The 20,484-nt window shown below is 35.8% G+C and overlaps 1 protein-coding gene across 8 annotated transcripts in view; it reads right to left on the reverse strand.

The window, feature by feature from the left end:
* The window catches only part of HERC1 (HECT and RLD domain containing E3 ubiquitin protein ligase family member 1), a 208,938-nt gene that overhangs the window by 103,851 nt on the left and 84,603 nt on the right, over positions 1–20,484 (reverse strand). For 6 of the 8 annotated variants that reach the window (XM_018054326.1, XM_018054325.1, XM_018054327.1 and 3 more), the window contains exons 14-23: positions 20,061–20,282; positions 16,018–16,170; positions 15,761–15,893; positions 13,960–14,151; positions 11,124–11,345; positions 8,847–9,020; positions 5,369–5,483; positions 5,164–5,284; positions 3,272–3,443; positions 317–656 (exon numbers count right to left, since the gene is read on the reverse strand). In XM_018054326.1, coding sequence (XP_017909815.1) covers positions 317–656; positions 3,272–3,443; positions 5,164–5,284; positions 5,369–5,483; positions 8,847–9,020; positions 11,124–11,345; positions 13,960–14,151; positions 15,761–15,893; positions 16,018–16,170; positions 20,061–20,282 — 1,844 coding nt within the window. The remainder of the gene's footprint in view (positions 1–316; positions 657–3,271; positions 3,444–5,163; positions 5,285–5,368; positions 5,484–8,846; positions 9,021–11,123; positions 11,346–13,959; positions 14,152–15,760; positions 15,894–16,017; positions 16,171–20,060; positions 20,283–20,484) is intronic. The other 2 variants (XM_018054328.1, XM_018054330.1) reach the window with 1 other exon arrangement.

Here is a 20,484-nt window from a genome sequence, read left to right on the forward strand (position 1 = left end):
GGAGTAATTATGACTGCTGATGGAAAATCCTGGCTCTCAGTTAGGTCTAAGCACAAAGTCTTCTTAATCAATTACGGAGATATGCAAATATTTTCATATGTTTCTCAACTACTGTTGCTTATATGTATGAAAAACTGTGCTGTCTCATTTAATCAGAAATTCATACTCCAGGTTGAACTAGGATCACTCTATACATTAAATTCATCTGTCAATTTGTATTTCCTCCTCCATGTCTGTGTTAACTTCAAAATAAATCGTTTCAATGCATACAGAAACAAAGGGAGACGAAATGTTTTAAGTTTCTACTCAGTCCCACCTGGTCATAAGTCCACCCCCTTCAGAGGTACTTGTGGAAGGCTGTTGCAACTGTCCTTCTTCCCTTCGCTTCTGAAGCTCCTCAATCACAGGACTTACTCCTAATATTAACAGGGCACATCGATGGATCACGGAGTTGCAGGCAGCAGTGTACACATCCTGACCCTCAGGAAGGTCTGTGCTCACCCTTCGCTCTTGCTGAGCCTGAGGAGGTGGATCATCAGCTCGAGCCCCAGACCCTGCCCCACTGTTCATTCTATCTCGATCTCGGCTACGAGCTACTTCACGGGCTGAGAGGAAACACTGAAAGATTTCTGTAACATGCAACACAAAAACAAGGTCTTAACACATGGGGAGAGAAGAGCAAAGAAAATAACAATAAAAATAGTCAAAAAGTTTGGACCAAAAACTTACTGAAAGAGGGAAAATTATTTTTTAGACATTAAATACAGCATCTAAGTAAAAATTTTACCAAAAATATATGTATAATACTAAACTTATAAAAGTTACAATAGGAAATACTCATGCCTTTATAGAATTTAGATTTGGTTGATTCTATTTCTACTCTTATGAGTTTGATCAGTAGTTTGCAAATTGTGATTCCAGAAGACCAGCATCAACATCATCCAGGCACTTGTTAGAAATTCTGTGCCTCGCTCAGACTGTCTAAACCAGAAGCTCTAGGCATGGAGCCAGCAATGTGTTTGAACAAGCCCTCCAGCTGATTTTGAAGGCCTTTATAGTTTGAGAACCACTGGGTTAGATAAAAATAACTGCCCATTTCTGAAATGTTCACAACCTTGGCTTCAAAATTGTCAGATTACAAGAGAAAAAGATTAAGTCGCATTAGTTAAAATGAAAAGCTCCTTTCCCCCTTCCAAAGTCCATATAATTCCTAACATCTACACGTTGTTGTATTTTGAACATATTAAATAAGCACAACCATTAAAGGTCTTTGCTGAAACAGAATTGGATTCTACTAAATGTCCATCTAACGCCAGCCCTCCCCAATTTACAAGTGTAAAAAGTCAATGGGTTTAACAAGGTTCTGATGCAGTGGTAGATATTTCACAAGAGGAAAAGAATATTTTGTTCAAATTTGAGTGAAGGTCGTATTTTTAACGGAGAAACTAGGCAAAAAAGTTAGTAAAATACTAGGGTCATCTATTAATATGGAAGTGGTGGTAGTGGTGGTTTAGTCAGTAAGTAATGTCTGAGTCTTGCCACCCCAAGGACTGGAGCCTGTCAGACTCCTCTGTCCATGGGTTTTCCCAGGCAAGAGGTTTGCTATTTCCTTCTCCAAATATGGAAATACAAACTTTAAAACAGATCTGTATATTTCAAGGTATTATGATAATATGTTCATTATGCTATTGAAAGTCCCTTATTTCTAAGAAAAACAAACCAATGAACTAACAGTCCAGAGCTGGAAACCAGTTAAAGTAATTAAGAGAATTGTCACTGGAATTCTGGGCAGACTTGGTTCTAATTTCAGCTGCTACTACTTGTGGCCCTAGGCACATAATTTTCCCTCCTTAAACCTGAGTTTGTCCATCTTTAGAACAAGGTAATATTAGAAATCATCTGATAAGACTGAGAGGATTATGAATTAATCTATGCGAAGCATTTGACCCAAAGGCCAGCATATAACTGATGCTCAAAAATGGTATTTAGTTTAAAAATCATTACACTCTGGTTAACTATAATGCTTTATTATACAGTAACTGAAGGTTATATTTTGTTACTGTGCTTTTCCCCTTTAGTCTTTGCTTTCAGGAATTTCTAAACTAAACCTTCAGTTCAGTTTAGTTCAGTTCAGTCGCTCAGTTGTGTCCGACTTTGCAACCCCATGAATCGCAGCACGCCAGGCCTCCCTGTCCATCACCAACTCCTAGAGTTCACTCAAACTTATGTCCAACCTTAAGTTCATCCAAAAATGTTCCCTCAGCCTAGGTTTTAAAACTATAACTATCCTCTGGGAATTCCCCGGTGGTCCAGTGGTTAGGACTCAGCACCACTCTCACTGCCAGGACCCAGATTCAATCCCTGGCCACGTGGTAAGGCACCCCTCAAAACTATATTGTATATAATTATAATTATCTTCCTATTCTTCATATCTAATTCCTTCTTCTCCATTTGGACCTTATATTTTTTCTTGTTTTAATAGACTTTGGCCTTGTTTTGAGCCATCTCAAAATCATTTTTAGAAATATGCAAAACATAAATAAACTGGTAACAAATTAAAGTGTCAAACTGAAGAATATAGACATCTCAATACCAAATGCACAGATGGCCATAATGCTTTAGGCTACAAAACTGAATATATACTTTAACTTGACATAGCCAAATCACTCAAAAGATACTAACAAATATTTAAAAGTTTTGGGGTTTCTCTTTAAACATTTAAATGATTACATTTTAAAACTATCTGTAGCCTTATAATATAAAAGCATAAGAAATGTCATTCACCAGCCAATAAATAATATTCTCATGTAGTATTCTCAACCAATAATATTGTCTCATGCTTTCTACTGAAAACAGCAGTAGAGTCAGTGGGTGAAGTTTATAATTTAAAAAGTTCTGCATATGGTCTCTCTCTTCCTCACCACTTAGAAGTCAGTCAGGCAAATGGACGATTTGGTACCCCTAGAGAACATACTTTGAATCCTATTCAATCACTCATGGGCATCACTTCATGAATGAAACTCAGTGGAACAGGTACTATTTCCAAAAGCCTGCAAATAGAGTTTTTCAGCCCCAAACCCCCAATCCAATAGCTTGAATGGAATTAACACAGTTTTAAGAGATGAAACATTAGCTAACCAGATCATCAAAAGAAAGTAGGATCCTTTTAGAAAAACTGTTAAGAAATGTTTGCCTCTCTCTTCTGTAGTCAGTTTCCCTACCAAAAAGAATGCGACAGTGTGTATCTGTAAAGCAAGAAGGGTGTACTCACTGCCAGCTGTCATCACTTCGTGTTCTCGTTCTTCTTCCTCATCCTCTGGCTCTGGATGTCCTTCTTCCCGATCTCGCTCAGCCTGTTCCTCCATTTCAGCTTCTTCATCAATGGTCCGGGTAAATGAATGCTCCTGAGGATCAACATCAGCGGAGTCTTGGTTTTCCGAGATCTTAAAGAAATAAAAAATAAAATAAAATAAAGGCTATGGGTTTTCAAAAAAATAATAATAATAATAAAGAAAGAAAGTTATCTCAAAATAAAACAAAAGAATCAGAGCTACACTAAATATATATATTTTAATTTTGAAAAAATCATTAAAACCTTGATTTTTTATCATAGAAAACAAGTTAACAGCAATAACAACTTATGAATTTTACAACAAAAATACAAAAGATATACTGGATAAATCTGAAGAGATTAGAAAGAATGTATAGAGACATCTCACTAAGCTCTCTTCCTCAACATTTTGATTGTTCTGCTGTAAACTGCTAAATTAAAATGACCTGAGTATGACAATAAGCATAAAAGGTAATTAAAGAACATGAAATTTAATTCTATTCAGTCTCTCTCAAGTTGTATATGTTATTGCTACTCTGTATAAATGTTTAATAACTCTAATTTAAAACAAAACAGTGCTTGTTAACCTTGTATTGGTGAAAATATTTAAGTTATACTCTCTTAGCAAGTTTCAGTTATATAAACATATTATTTTTAAATTATTTTCTCACTTGGCCCTTGAAGAAACCAAAAGCTAGAAATCTGATAAGGACAATGTTATTCCCCATGGTGGTTATGATACCTAGTAGTCATCTAAAGAAAAGAGTCCTTATTACAGATGTGATTTGGGATACTGAGCAGTCAGTCAGACTCGCACAAAACGTAAGTCATGTATCCTCACAATATGTTAACTTTCAAATGTGAGCTTCAACAAAATGGCTGATTAACACATTTCATGGGCTTTCAAGGTCACTCACAAATAATCAGATCCACAAATATTAAATCAGTGCATGCTAAAAGAATACTATAATACAAATGCAGAGATAAAGTTTGATTTTTAAAATCTAAGATCTATATAATGGATTGCAAAGCATCTTATGTATGAAGCTTCAAAAAAGTTTCAAAGAAATTTATATGTATAATTATAATATAATTATGTATCAGGCTATACTCATAATTATAGGATCATGTTATCAGAATTATCAAGCACTTCAAAAATCATTTCAATTTTGTTGTAAGAATTACTTCTAGAACATCCTTAATAGAAGTTTTTAATCTTTACCTCCAATGGTAGGCAACTCTAATCATTAGAAGGCTTTTTTCCTTACATTCATTCTTCACTCAGTTGTTACCCTTTGGTCCTACCTGTGTCCTCTGGAACAACAGGGAACATGTTTATTTCCTCTCCTACATGAAGCCCTTTAAGTATCTTTAAGGCAGCTAACATGAGACTCCCCTTTGTTTTCATTTTCTAATCTAAACATTTTTGACATTTTCCAGTTCTCGTATAAGATGATTTACCAATCTAAGGAAGTTTAATATCCCTCATAAGTTATGGCACCCCAAATCAAATAGGATAATTCAAATGTGGTCTGATCAATGTAAAATAAAGGAATAATATTTCATATGATTTGGACAATTCAATTTGTTATTACCTATATGGCCTAAGAATATATAAACTCTCTCAGGAGCCATATCACACTGGATAAGTGGTTAAATAAATCTCAATTTTCTACTTATCCAATTTGTTTCACTAGAAAAAGAACTACTCAACATTTATTGAACATCTGCAATAACTAAGGCACATTTTTTTCCCCTTTCATAAACCAACATGAAGCTATCTCTTATAGCTTGCAGAAAAATAAGAGAAATTAACTGATTTCCAACTTTACCCATCTGTCTCTTGATGATGATCTGGTCTGAATAAGTTCAAGATTCTTGCAAGCAAGTAAACGACTTCGAACTTTGTACACACAACGGTATACTTCTGATAAGCTTTTACCAGGTTGATATCTAAATAAAGAACCAAAATAGAAAAGTTAATTTCTAATATCATGAGAGCAAATATTTGTCTGAGGATAGTTTTAAGTTACTTGCCGGCTTTCTCCACATGCTTGACTGAGTAAATTTGTATGTTTCAGAAGAGCTGCAAGAACAAATCTAGACACAGTGTCCAAGAGTGACTCATTACTCAAAGTTGCACTGTCCCAATCTGAAAAATAAATGATACACTGACATTTCAGAAAAAAACAGTTTAGAGGTCATTTTAATAGCTTTAGTAACCTAACACCTGAATTTTATCATTTTTCTAAGCAATTATTTAGCAAATGAACCTACTACATCCCACATACTGTGCTAGGAGTACAGTAGTAAATAAAACTAAGTCCTGGATCTCACAGAGCATATATTCCAGTTGGGGGGCATGTGTGTGCTTAGTCACTCAGTCGTGTCCAGTTCTTTGCAACACTATGAACTGTAGCCCATCAGGCTCCTCTGTCCATGGGGATCCTCCAGGCAAGAATACTGAAGTGGGCTGCCATGCCCTTCTCCAGGGGATTTTCCCAAACCAGGGATTGAAGCCAAGTCTCCTGCATTGCAGGAGAATTCTTTACTGTCTGAGCCACCAAGGAAGCCAAGAAGGGCATAAGGAGACAGTAAATAAAAACATCAATATGACAGATAAGTGCTATGAAGAAAATTAAAGCATGGTAAACAGAACAGGGAATACCGCACTGGGTAACTTTACTATTTTTTATAGATTGGTTTGAGAAGGTCTCGGATATGGCTACAATCAAGCAGAGAGATCTAGACGACGTAGAGAAGAAGCCATACAGAAACAGCATCCTTTCAAAAAAACTATGTCAATGCTCCGAGGTGAGTTAGAGGTGGCCAATGCAGTCAGAGCAAAATATGGGTGCACAAGAGTAGCAGGAGACATCAGAAGCTGTCTGAGACCAGATCACATAGGGCATTGCACACCATTTCAAGTCCTCTTGGTTTTACTCTGAGGAAAATTGGAAGGATCATTAGAAAATTTTGAAGAGATATGAGATGATATGATCTGTGTTTTAAAAGGCTCACTCTAACTGCTGAGTACAGAATTTACTATAGGAACAGCAACAGCAGAAGCAATTATTACAGTAATTCAGGTAAGAAATTATGGTGGCTCAGACCAAAGTAGTAGCAGTGGGGGTAGAAAGAAGAGGTCAGATTTCTTATGTATTTTGAAGAGAGAGTTGAAAAAATTTGTTGATGGATCAGATGTGAATGTAAGAGAAGTCAATGATGACTATAATATATTTAGAATGCAATTGGCTTTTACCAAGAGAACAGCCCTTTGGGAGGATGGATATCTGTAATCAGGTGTCTGTTTCTGAATAGCACCTTTTAGTTATCCTAGTAGAGATATTGAGTAAACTAGTCAAGTGTGTATATATCTGGTATTTGAAGTTACTGAAGTATCAATAGACACTATGAGTACATGTACATTTAGGTGGGTAAGAAATAAAACAACATTTGGACAGAAATGAGTACATGCAATTGAAAACCCAAATCACAGCATTAGATGATGAGAACTAGTGAGCTGCTTTCTTTAATTCCATGTTAGCACACTGGTACTGTAAAAATGCAATACATTCAGTAGATTTCAAATGGGGATATGGGAGGTTTACTGTCTACTCCACTCCCAGAATGTCTGCTAGACTCTGTTAATTTGACAGATTTACCATGCTACTTAAAAACAAAACCAAGCAAAAAACACCCTTGGAAAATATTAAGTCCAAAGTTATCTTCACTTGTTCTTAATTCCTTTTTAAAACTCGTATCTTAAAAGAAAAATTTTAAAGATTGACTTTCCAGTCGTTTCTGGATGCTTAGGTAAAAATTTAAGTTCAGACTTACCTATTTTACAGGTTAAAAAATGAATATAAACACGTCAGATTTTAAGAAAATCTTACAGCTAGAGAATCTTAAAATAACAGTTTGTATTACATACAAAATTTTCCACATTAGGTTTTTGAGAGATCATCTGTTCCAAGGGATTGCTTGCTATTCTGAAAATTGCTATAACTTAAAACCAAACAAGATCTTATTTCAAGTAGGCTAATATTCAATTTAAAAGCAAACTGAAGTGACATCCTTTTCAGTGTCTCAAATTTAGCAGGGACCATCCTCCTTCTGCAATGTTTAAAAGGTTCTTTTAAAATACCTTCACTAAAGTTACAGTCATTCCATACCAAGCTCTACAAAATCTTTCTACTATTCAGGTATAAAGTCTAGGCTATATACCTAGACTTTGTGTAGATATACGGTGTACTAGCAAATGAACAATGGAGAGATAGAGTTTTTATTCCTCTTATGTTTATATTGTTTTTTAAAGTGCTCACTGCAAAGTAACAAGTGACAACATGATATAAAAGAATACCTAACTGCACATTCCAAGAAAATGATGAAATTAGAGAATATCAGAAAATATAATTTAGAAAACAAGCTGTTTCTCCTCCACTATCATACTTTTCTACCACTGGTGAAAGTCAACATAATAGAATGAGTAAATAATAAATGACAGACTGCATGAGATTCAAATTTCAAACATATCATCTCACTGATGTTTTAAAGATCTAAATGATACTTATCTCATTTTTATATATAAAGTATTATAAAAGGTGAACATGTATTTACTTTTACCATTTTTATCACAGAAGGAAGAAAATCCAAAGAAATAGGGAATTGCAGATCAAAGAAACAACAACATGGAGAAAGGTAACTAGGTATGTATTCTGAAAAATCCAAGACACTGCTAAAGGGGAAAAGCATGGTGGACTTCTCTGGCAGTCCAGTGGTAAAGGCTCCTTGCTTCCAATGCAAGTGCCTCAGGTCTGATCCCTGGTTGGGGAACTAAGATCCCACATGCTATGTGGTACAGCCAAGAAAATTTAAAAAAAGAAAATATTTTTAAAGGGGAGGGGAAGCAAGGGAGCTGAAAGGAAGTCAGGTACATCCTTTAAAAACCTGTACATAAAACAACTATATTAATCAATTAATCAACAGAAACTGAAATACCACTATACACTTTCATTATACTTTACTGCTGTACTTAATAATATACCTCATTTCAAACTGGTATCTTCAACAGCACTCTAAAAGAGTAAAGTAGTTTACAGAAGAGGAAAATGACCAGACCCAGAGCTCAAGACATCTACATACACATCATTTCAGTTCTTGACCAGGGCTTGCAAAGGGAAGAGATTCATTAAACCAACTCTTATATTAGATCCATTTATACCACATGGAATCCTTCAGTGAAATGCTGCCTCTGGATTTATTATTCTTTATAAAAACCTCAATTTTCCCACACTGGATTGTCTTCAAACAGGATATATGTACATAAAAATACACAGGGTAGTTTCCACAAAAAGGAATAAGAAACTTTTTAAAATGCTAATTGTAAAATTCCTTTTTCTATAAGAAAGTAATACTGCTATTCCTGTGATTTTCTATTTATATATATTACACATATATTAGTTGGTATTATGAGCTGTCTACATATTTATCCCCTTTATCCTCTTTACTTTACCTTTACTAATAGCATAATCCTGCATGCTGATCCAAAGGCTTCGAGCAGGCTCTTTTGAACAACCCAAGGCCAAGTCTACAAAGACAGCAATTTCAGGCCGCAATTTATAATCAAAAGGCTTCTGTTCCTCATTTCCCGAAAGAGCTACTTCTAATAGGCAACTCATACATTTATCTAAAAAAAAAAAAAAAATTACACACGTTATCAATTCCAAGCCTCATAAATCTTGGCGCTACAAATAAAATCTCACCATATTTACTTAATGAGTGTGAAATGATATATTTCAAACCATTTTAAGCAGATGCTATAGAGGTAGTCTTTTAATGCTTCTCAATGCTTCTCAGTATGCCTTTCTTGGTGTGACTACATGTAACAACATTCCAAGGAGTTCTGGCATTTTGGTAGGCAGGGCCCTACATGTGCAGCACAGTCTTACGTGACAAAGAACTTTCTTGTTCAAAATGGGTTGATATTCTTACTGAGAAACATGGAATCACTGGGAAAGAGACTAGCCAAGATTTTTTTTTTTCTTTTTGTAGACTTAAGAGAAAATAATCACTTAAGGATAATTTAAGGGAGATCAAACATATTGATACTTATATAAATAATTTCTCAACTGACATTTATATTTGTTCAGGTGGTTCCTAACTTTTCAATGAGACATTTGGCATTAAGAATTCATTTTCCATTTAAAAAACAAAACATTTCACTAAATGATAGATTCCCAGGCTAACACTCAAAGTCAATTTAATTTAACCCATGATATAACTGAATTATCATTCATTTTTATAAAGACAAGATCCATTTCCTAATATAAAGACTTCCCTAGTGGCTCAGCGGTAAATAATCTGCCTGTGATGAGGGAGACCTGGGTTTGATCCCTGGGTTAAGGAAGATCCCCTGGGGAAGGGAATGGCAACCCATTCCAGTATTCTTGCCTGGAGAATTCCATTGACAGAGGAGCCTGGTGGGCTATAGTCTATGGGGTTGCAAAGAGTTGGACATGACTGAGTGATTAACATTGCTATATTTCCTAATATAACAAGTATTTAAACATAAAATGTAACATTTTAATAGTTATATAACTTTATAATTTAAAAACTGAAAAATAACATTAAAACTGAAATTGATTTTATTCATATCAAAAGCCAGATAAGTGAGTAAAGTAGACAGAAATATGAGGAGGGTAGAGATAATGATACTTTTGCCCTCAGGAAGACATTTGTGACTATCACAGAGTTAAACATTGATAGCATTGGAACCATATTTATGATGTTAACTACCCCTTGGAAAAAAACATGATTTTACTTTTCTTTTATACAAATGTTCCTAAGTATCAATGGAATCACTTTCTGATTCATAAATGAAACAATGAATATATACTCCTAGCTGGAAAAGGAGGAAAGTCTTCAAAATCCCTCACTCCCACTCTCCAATCCCAAAGCAGAATCTCCACAGTTTTTGTCTTGGTTTCTACTTTTTGTTTTTCCTCTTCAAATTCCCTTAGATTGAGATTTCTTTTAGATTTTGCTTCTTGGACATTCTCTGAGTCTCCTTCTCTTACCAGAGAAATAATAAATTTAAAATCTAACAAGACCATATAGGCTATCTAATCTAACTCATTTCAAGGATTAAAATTAGAGGTCCAGAGAGATCGAAGGACCAATCGTAGATAAAACAACTACACCATCTGTTCAGGACCTGAACAAATCTTCATGTTCAGACAGTCTGAGAGCTAGCCTACTAGCAAAGTAGACAAATGGGAGATGAGGCAAGAAAGGAAACTCCAAAGGTACCATAAATGAGGAGGAAAAAAATAGTCATACAAGGTAGTATCAGCACGAAAGCAGGACAGGCTGGGAATAGAAGGGATTTGTCCTCACAACTGAAAGGTGTTTATGACCTGAGCCCTGGTAAGTCATGGTTATTACCTGTCTCCGAAGCAGTTTCATAAGCTCCAAGCCCAAGAACACAAGTAAATCAAGCATTTACTCATTTTTATGAGTTAGACGATTTGCTTAAAATGAGTGATAAGTAATAACAGAGTAGAACCAGACCTGTACTTCTCTAATTCAGGGGGCTTTTTTCACTATACAATGCCGCAGGATTTAACTTTTTCTGAGGGCTCCAAGTTACAGTCTCGGATCCCCTACCCTGCAAATGCTGCATTTGTTTTCTATCGGTTCTCTATTCAGCAAACCCATAATAAGAGAAATCTCAAAGGAGGTATAAACACAAATGTATTTTACTCATAAATGCTGCAGAGAAGCACATTACCTAGCTGAGGGGTGTCCATTTCTACACCATCACTAAAAAGTGGTGTTTTCATCCAATATGCAGTGTCCTGTTCCTCTGGAGACACAGGTGAACCCTGAAGCATGCCACCAAGACATCGCCCAATAAGAAGAGCAATTGTTCTTTCCAGATCCACAAGCCACACCCAGGACTGGGCTGGCTGAGGCAATGGCACACCAGCAGGGTCGATCAGTTCTGGCCCTCCTGAAAACAAAATCATTAGTAATGTATCTGGTATTCAAGATTCTCAAACTTTTTCATTTCTATTTCTATTGCACTACAAGAAGATATTGAAGCAAAAAAATTTTATAATGAAAACAAAAACTGTAACACTTTCTGTATATATACTCTTTACCAAGCTAATTTAAAATATATTCAGATAAGTCTGTCATATAAAAATTGGCTTTGTAAAGTTACCAATTTTAAGATAAACACTGAAACAGCACGTGGCAGAATTATCCCCCACTGATTCTATCCAGATCAAATTTCAACCTTAACACTGAGTAACTGAGGTAGCTTATCCCTCCAAAATCAAAACAAGAGTTGATCTAGGGGACTTCTCTGGTGGTCCAGTGGTTAAAATTCTGTGCTTCCCAAGCAGAGGGCCCAGGTTTGATCCCTGGTCGGGGACCTAAGATCCCACATGCCGCATGGTGCAGCCTAAAACAAAACAGAAAGAACTGATCTAGTAAAATGACACTTAGTATTACTTAATGCTTTTAAGGCCTGAATTCAGAAGTGCCCTGTACTAAGATCCAGATCCATGCTTTCTTTTTGTACATTTATTTTTTAAAGTTCTTCACTTAAAAAATAAAACTAGTTAGCCATAAAGATAAGAATAGATATCAATGAAATCATAAACAAAAAACACAAGAGATCAACAAATTAAAATAATTGGTTATTTGAAAACACTAATAAAATGGATAAACCTCTAAGAAAAAATGATGCATAAATTTTCAAATTAAAAATAAAAAAGAGGATAGAACCACAAACACACTGGAGACTTTTTAAAACCATGAGTGAATATTATGAACAACTTTGTACTGATAAATTTGAAAACCAACAAAATGACATTTTCTGAAAAAATATCAATGTCTGAAATGAATTTGAAAAGAAACAAAAAGCTGTAAGAGAACAACCACTAAAAAGGGAAAATTAATCGCCAAAAATATATCTATTAAAAAACACTAGGGCCAGAGAGTTTCTACAGTCTTTCAAACCTTCGAGAAGAGATAACTCCTAAATTAGACAAATTTTAAAGAAAAGAGGAAAAAAAGAAAAATTCCAAATTGATGTTATGTGGTTAGTGTAACCGTGGTAATAAAAAATGACACAAAGGATAGCATGAAAAAGGAAAATTACGGAAAAAATCAGTTATGAACACTGATGCAAAATCCAAAATAAAATGACACCTCACCGAAGAAAAATAGAGTAATAAGTCTTAGAAAATTCTGAGATGCTTTAGAAAAACAAGAGTAAACCTGGAACAGCTCCATATAAAGTCTAATCAATATCCTGAAACAGCTGTAACCTTAACATTTGACTTCATCTAAATCCAGTTGACACAGAACAATGGGGTGTAAGATGGGCCCTCAAAGTATTCTGTTCAAAGTAGTCTTTCCAGGAGAAGAAACCAAAGTTTAAAGAAGCTATAAGTGACTTGCCCAAGTCACTTATACACCCAAGTTCAAACAGAGCCAATACTAAAATCTAAATCTTTTAATGCCTTAGTCCAGGATTCTTTCCATTAAACATGTGATCGCACTTAAACTTGAAAAGTTTTTAAGATTTCAGTAATGAAACTCCTTTGATAACCTTAGGATAGACTTCAATAGAAAAATACATTGCTATTTTCTAGACATAATATTTTAAGTTATCTTCAATGGAATAAAATAACCAGAATCTTATAAATTAAGAGTGAATTCACACATTATGCCTAAAATCAAGATGCTATTTTCTGGGCTACCCTGGTGGTCCAGTGGTTAAGAATTCACCTTAAAATGCAGGAGACACTGGTTTGATCCCTGGTTCAGGAAGATCCCCTATTTGCACACCACAACTACTGAGCCTATGCTCTGGAGCCCAGAGCCACCAGGGCCACAACTACTGAGCCCACATGCCTGAACTACTGAAGCCAGCATGCCATGGAGCCCACACTCCAAAGAGAAGACTAAACACCACAACTGGAAAGTACTCTCTGCAAATAGGGAAAGCCTGTGTGCAGCAACTAAGACCCGGTGTAGACAAAAAAAAATTTTTTTTTTTATTTTAAATGCTATTTTCTATAAAGTATCTAAAAAGAAAAACACAGAAAGATAGGTTCCCAATTTCTATCTTTTACAATCAATCAGTTACCTATGTATCAAGCCAAAATACGAAATACTGTACTGTCAAATAGAGATTTAAAACTAAAAATCTTTGCATTTAAGAAATAAAACTTAAATCAATCCATTGATTGTAAAATGTGTCATTATGCTGCCAACCAATTTATGAAACCAATGCTTTCCTATTATTTACTGTAAGATGAATCCAAATTAAGCCATGTCAAAATTTGAAAAAAGGCATGTCTTGAAATCAATGAAAAATACTATTCAAGTCTAATAATCAGATAAAGACTCAATTTGGGTCACTTTATATACAAGTAACTTTCTTAAATTTTCTCATCTCAGGTACCCACTTTACACTGTAAGCTCTTAGGCAGCAACTTTATCTTTTGACCACATTATACCCCAAAGTGTCAGATATGATTTGTCTGATGTGAGAAAAAGGAATAACTTTTCTCAAATGCATTATTTGCTCCTTTATTAACTGTACTTACCATGAAGAGGCCACTGTAACTCTTGGTCTTCCAAAAGAGCAGCAGCTGGCAGGAGTCTATTAAGGCAATCAAGAGGTGGCAACAAGTCGAGGAGGTAACTCAACAAGGGCCGAGCCACCGACACTGGGAGTAACAGGAGCGAGTTAACAATCTGGCAGAGCATACTGCCTGCAGCCGAGACGTATATCACATCTATGAAGGGTAAGAAATTTAACACGGATCAACTTTCAAACAAACTTAAAGAAAAAAACTAATAAATAAACTATTTTTGCCTAGAACTGGAGTACTCTAATTCAATAACTCTTTGTTCAATTATTATATAACTCTCTGGTAGCTAGGTTGGGGTCAGTATTTATTTACTTTCTGAATGCATCACAACAGACACTATGGGAAAGCACACACATCCTTGTGCCAACAAATTCAAATGATTATAGCATCTTCACTTAAAATGTATTAAGAATTTCTCATTCACAGATTTATTCTCATTTTCAGATTCACTTAAGAAGTATTTATTGAAGACTTACAACTATATACCAGGCACTATTATAGGTGAAAGGTGTATGACTGTGAATAAAGAACTAAAAATGCCTGCCCTCACAGTGCTTACATGTTAGTGAGGAAAGTCTTTTATGTTTTTTAAACCAAATGTAATTTTTTAAATTAAAATATTGTGCTCCAAAATCACTAAGATGGTGACCGCAGCCATGAAATTAAAAGATGCTTACTCCTTGGAAGAAAAGTTATGACCAACCTAGACAGCTTATTAAAAAGCAGACGCATTGCTTTGCTGACAAAGGTCCATCTAGTCAAAGCTATGGTTTTTCCAGTAGTCATGTATGGATGTGAGAGCTGGACTATAAAGAAAGCTGGGCACCAAGAATTGATGCTTTTGAACTGTGGTGCTGGAGAAGACTCTTGAGAATCCCCTGGACTGCAAGGAGATCAAACCAGTCAATCCTGAATATTCACTGGAAGGACTGATGCTGAAGCTGAACCTCCAATACTTTGGTCACCTGATGCAAAGAACTGACTCACTAGAAAAGACCCTGATGCTGGGAAAGATTGAAGGCGGGAGGAGAAGGGGATGACAGAGGATGAGATGGGGTTGGATGGCATCTGCGACTCAATGGATGTGAGTTTGAGTAAGCTCTGGGAGTTGGTGATGAACAGGGAGGCCTGGGCTGCTGAAGTCCATGGGGTCACGAAGAGTCGGACACGACTGAGTAACTGAACTGAACTGAACCCTGTCATCTTAAAATGTAAATTGTGGGAGTGGGTCTGGTAAAATTTCTACAATCTTGAGACATTCTTTTGATTTATTGTAATAACCAATTGAAAAAGTATATAACTCCTTTGCTAAGGCTAGCAAGGGGGCACTTTCTGTCCCCCTTCTGATGCCTATGTCAGAAGCTTTCTCTGTCCCTTTTTATACTTTAATAAAACTCTGCTATACACACACACACACACACACACACAAAGAAAGTATTTCAAGAAGGAAAGAGAATTGCAAATGCTAAAGAAAGGTAAAGAAATGGATGAAAATCTCACTGTATGCCATTTAATATTAACCTTTTTGAGTGTATGTCATCTGATTCCTTTAAATTAGGCCTCTATCACAACAATGGACATCTTTTAAGATTAACCAGATCAATCACTGTTGCCATCACCCAAAACCCAGCTCAGGAGATTCAAAGTCATTCCCACTCCACTCAGAGGTTTCAGGCCCTCTTTGGCTTTGGAAAGGCTAAAAATTCCTGCTTTACAACCACTGATTAAATATGAAACCCAGTACCAAACACACCTCTTAATTTTTCTCCAACGCTGCCATTCCAAGGACTTTCTTTCAGCAAATTTGCAGAACGTGAATAAATATCTGTGGCATGAGGCAACAAGAGCTGAAGATGTTTATGAAGCAATGCCACACTGCTTGAGTTCTAAGGAAAAAAGTTTCTAAATTACTACATTGGAAGATTCAAGGTACAAAAATGTCATGGTTTACCCAAATATCTGAGTTTCAAGGTCCCTGAAAAATAACATAGAAAGCAGAGAATCACATACCTCACTAATGTTATTGATATGGCAAAATGCCAGCAGCTGTTTCTGCAGTGAACATAGCAGTTCATGAAGATGAGCGGGCTGACTGTTCTCTGAAGACGATGTTCCAAGTAGAAATTTATCACTGTTCTTTTCTAGCTCCCCAAATGCTTGATCCTAAAATGATACATAAATGAAGATTATATCTGAAGTGTTTGAAAGTGAAATTAATATCCTACCATAAATAATTCTGATTTAAGAAACCACAGTCTTCTTTCATTATTAATCTTTACATCTTTGCTACTGCTATGTAGTCATTAGCTATAAGACGGTAACATTTATCATGCAATTTCAACTTGCTTTTCCATTAAAAAAAAAAAAGTAATAATGTTTCACCACAAAAACTTTGAAAATGCAGAAAACAAGAAAAAGGAAAACAACAATACACAAAGACAAAACGTATCAACATTTTAATGCTACTGTTTCCCCAAACTCTTTTGTAAAGGTTTTATTTTCACACACTTGAATTTCTAACAACACAATTCTCAGAAATTAATTTTATTTCTGATTATAAAAGCAATAAGTGGACTAAAGAAACGTAACAACTAAATACAAAGTATGATTCTGAATTTGGGGGACGGGGAAGGGTGCCGTAAAGGGCACTCAATTGTATAAATTTGAGTGTGGACTATATATTATACAATATATTATACAATAGTTCTGTGTCAATGTTAAATTTTCTGAATTCAATAACTGCTCTGTTGTTATATAAGAAAGAGAATGTCCTTCTTAAGAAATGCATGCTTAAATGCTTAGTAATAGCCAGTATGATTTCTACAATTTACTTTCAAATAATGGATGGAAGAAGGGCATATTTGGCTGAAGGGTAGGGGATGTTTCTTTGAACAATTCTTGTGATTCATGCATAAATTTTAAGTTATTTCAAGTTAAAAATATTTTAAAAAGAAATAGTGTAAAAAATTTAGAACATACTAAAACTGTATTTTTTTAAAGGAAGTTTAAATCACCATTTAGCCAACCACTGTATCTAATATTTTTTCTGTATTTCTTTTCTGGTTTTCTTTGTGTCTTTTTTCATAAAATTACATATTCTATTTTTAGTCTCTTTTCTAACAGATCTATAAATATTTTTTGTATTTTCATAAACCATGTGTACATAAAATCTGAGACAAAATAGTCCACTGAGCATATATAGTTTACATAACCATTCCCCAATTTTTAGATATTTTAGTTGTTTCCAATTTCTATTTCTTATAAATAATAATATGATAAACACCCTTATGCATAAACTATGATCTTTGTTTATAATATGCAAGAGAAAGTCTCAATATTTTAAGGCCCTGACTATATAAGCACCATTTTAAGGGGGCATATAAGCACTGCTAGAGACCGAACGTGCTCCTTTAAAATTCTTATGTTGAACCTAATCCCTGATGCAGTGGTATCTGAGGGTGGGGCCTCTGAGAGGTGATTAAGTCATGAGGGCAGAGTGACCTTATAAAAGGGACCCCAGAGAGTTCCCTTGTGTGAAGACACAGCAAGAAGACAGCTGTCTATGAACCAAGAAACAGGAACCACCAATCTGCTGCCCCCTCAATCTTAGACTTTTCATCTCCATAACTGTGAGAAATAAATTGTGTTGTATATAAGCTGTCCACTCTGTGGTATTCTATTATAGCAGCACAAACAGACTAAGACAAGCGGTCTTATTCTAAAATCTCAGAACAAGACAAACTGGTTTAAATTATATCAGAAAGAAACAGTAATTTACGATTTTCAGCCTAAAAGCAGTTATTACAGTTAGTATTTTATTTCCATTTCCATATAATATATACATCTACTTCAGCCCTAATGGCATTAGAAAGGCAATATTTTAATAGAACTTTGGGGAAAAATTTCAGTCAATACCAAATGGATATACTTATAGCATTGTTCCCATTCCATCTGCAGCCAAACATCAGATCAAATTTATATTCTTAAATCTGAAAGAAAATAATTCTACAGGAACAACTGTCACTCTGACTTAATCAACAACCTTTTAAGTTGGGCAGAATACAACACTAAGTGAAAGTCACTCAGTTATATCCGGCTCTTTGTGACCCCATGGACTAAACAGTCCATGGAAATTCTCCAGGCCAGAATACTGGAGTAGGTAGTGGCTCCCTTCTTCAGGGGCTCTTCCCAACCCAGGGATCGAACCTAGATCTCCTGCATTACAGGCAGATTCTTACCAGCTGAGCCACAGGGAAGCCCAAGAATACCGGAATGGGTAGTTTATCCCTTCTCCAGCGGATCTTCCAGACCAAGGAATTGAACCGGGGTCACCTGCATTGCAGGAGGATTCTTTACCAGCTGAGCTACTAGGGAAGACTTGTACCGAAAAAAAGAAATATACAGACCTGACCCTGAAGAGTAGGAGACAATATGAAATGATACACAAACACTTTGAAGTTTAGTTACACAGTACACTTTGACTCTGAAAACTGATAAAAGGTATTAAGTTATAGTTACATGGTTAGAAATGGTTATTTCAGCAAGGCTTCCTAGAAGCCTTTCTGGGCTTCCCTGGTGGTTCAGAAGGTAAAGAATCCATCTGCAATGTAGGAGACCAGGTGTGATCCCTGGGTTGGGAAGATATCCTGGAGAAGGGAACAGCTACCAAGTCTAGTATTTTTGCCTGGATAATCCCATGGACAGAAGAGCCTGGCAGGTTGCAGTCCATGGGTTTGCGAAGAGTCAGACACAACTGAGTGACTAATATACTTCTCATGCAGTTATGCAGAAAATGTTGTTTGAGCAAAGCCTTCCTAGAACAGTCAACTGTTAAAAAAGTCACAGACTGGCAGGCAAGAAGAGACGAGATAGATGTGCTACACACAAGCTCAGGAGAGTGTGGTGTGTAAGCCAAATGATGAAGGGTCTAAAAAGTTTTGATTTAATAAAACAAGGTTATTTAATACAACAAGGTTATTCTAGCAGTAAGATGCTGAGAGGAGACCTGTGACAGTGACAACAGTTAAAACACTGTTATTACCATTAGGTCATGATGGTATGGATTAGAACCCATAGAAATGGAAAGGAAAAAAGAGAAAAATCTAAGAAACACCAGAGAGCAAGAATTAAGGGCATTCTAATAAGAAAAAGCAATACTACTGTCCATTGTCTTTTCTCCTACTAACCAGCCTATTTTTAGTCAATATCAACCATACTGTTTAATTATAAGATCATATCTGGTAAGATTAATCCTTTCCTTATGATTCTTCTCTTACAAAATGTTGACTATTTTTATCTGTTTATTCTTACATATTAATATCAGAAAAAATTTGGTAAAATTCCAAAATAAATCTCTTTGGAATTCTCAACTATAAGTCACTTGGCACCCACAATATTTCAGAATATCTGACACATTTCCCCCCTTTTGGGAAGTGGAATCTAGTTTTATTTATTTCATAAGTGTTTAAATGTCAAAATACTTTGACCTGAAATGATCCCTCAGTTCAGTTCAGTCGCTCAGTCGTGTCCGACTCTTTGCGACCCCATGAATCGCAGCATGCCAGGCCTCCCTGTCCATCACCAACTCCCGGAGTTCACTCAGACTCATGTTCATCGAGTCGGTGATGCCATCCAGCCATCTCATCCTCTGTCGTCCCCTTCTCTTCCTGCCCTCAATCCCTCTCAGCATCAAGGTCTTTTCCAATGAGTCAACTCTTCACATGAGGTAGCCAAAGTATTGGAGTTTCAGCTTTATCATCAGTCCTTCCAAAGAACACCCAGGACTGATCTCCTTTAGAATGGACTGGTTGGATTTCCTTGTAGTCCAAGGGACACACCCTTCAAAAAAAACCAACCCAAGTATTTTTTTCTTTTTTCTTTTTTTAGCCACGCTATGTGGAATGTGGGATCTTAATTCCTTGATCAGGGATCAAACCTGTGCCTCCTGCACTGGAAGTGCAGAGTCTTGACCACTGGACTGGACTGCCAGGGAAGCCCCCAACCCAAGTTTTCTTCTTCTTTTTTCTTTTACTACCAAAAAAAGGGCAACTTACCGTATAAAATCCTAAATTTCTCAAGAGAGTCTTCATCAAAATTTCAGCCAGATGGGTGTCTGGATGGCAGCTCTGAGTGCCATAAGGTTGATCTGACAGGTTTCCATAGCCAGTGCATACAGAAGAGAGGTCAGCAGCATCAGAAGGTGAGCTATACCCAAGTAAGGAGGCTACATGGGTATGATCTTGCAAACTTGTCAGAATAATATCCAGCTGCATTCTCTAAAGAAAAATATTCCCATGGATGAAATAGAACAAATAATTAGCTTAAAATGCACTAGAAAACTAAATTTTTTTAAAAAATCCCAGAAAAAAACAAAAACCTATAATGATGCTAACTAATGTGCTTTATATCGTAATAATAGACAGTAATCTTTTAGAAAATGTGTAGTTTTTTTTAAAAAGCTATCCCACTAATAGCATT

The sequence above is a fragment of the Capra hircus genome, chromosome 10 (assembly GCF_001704415.2).
Source record: "Capra hircus breed San Clemente chromosome 10, ASM170441v1, whole genome shotgun sequence".
NCBI classification, from domain to species: Eukaryota; Metazoa; Chordata; class Mammalia; order Artiodactyla; family Bovidae; genus Capra; species Capra hircus.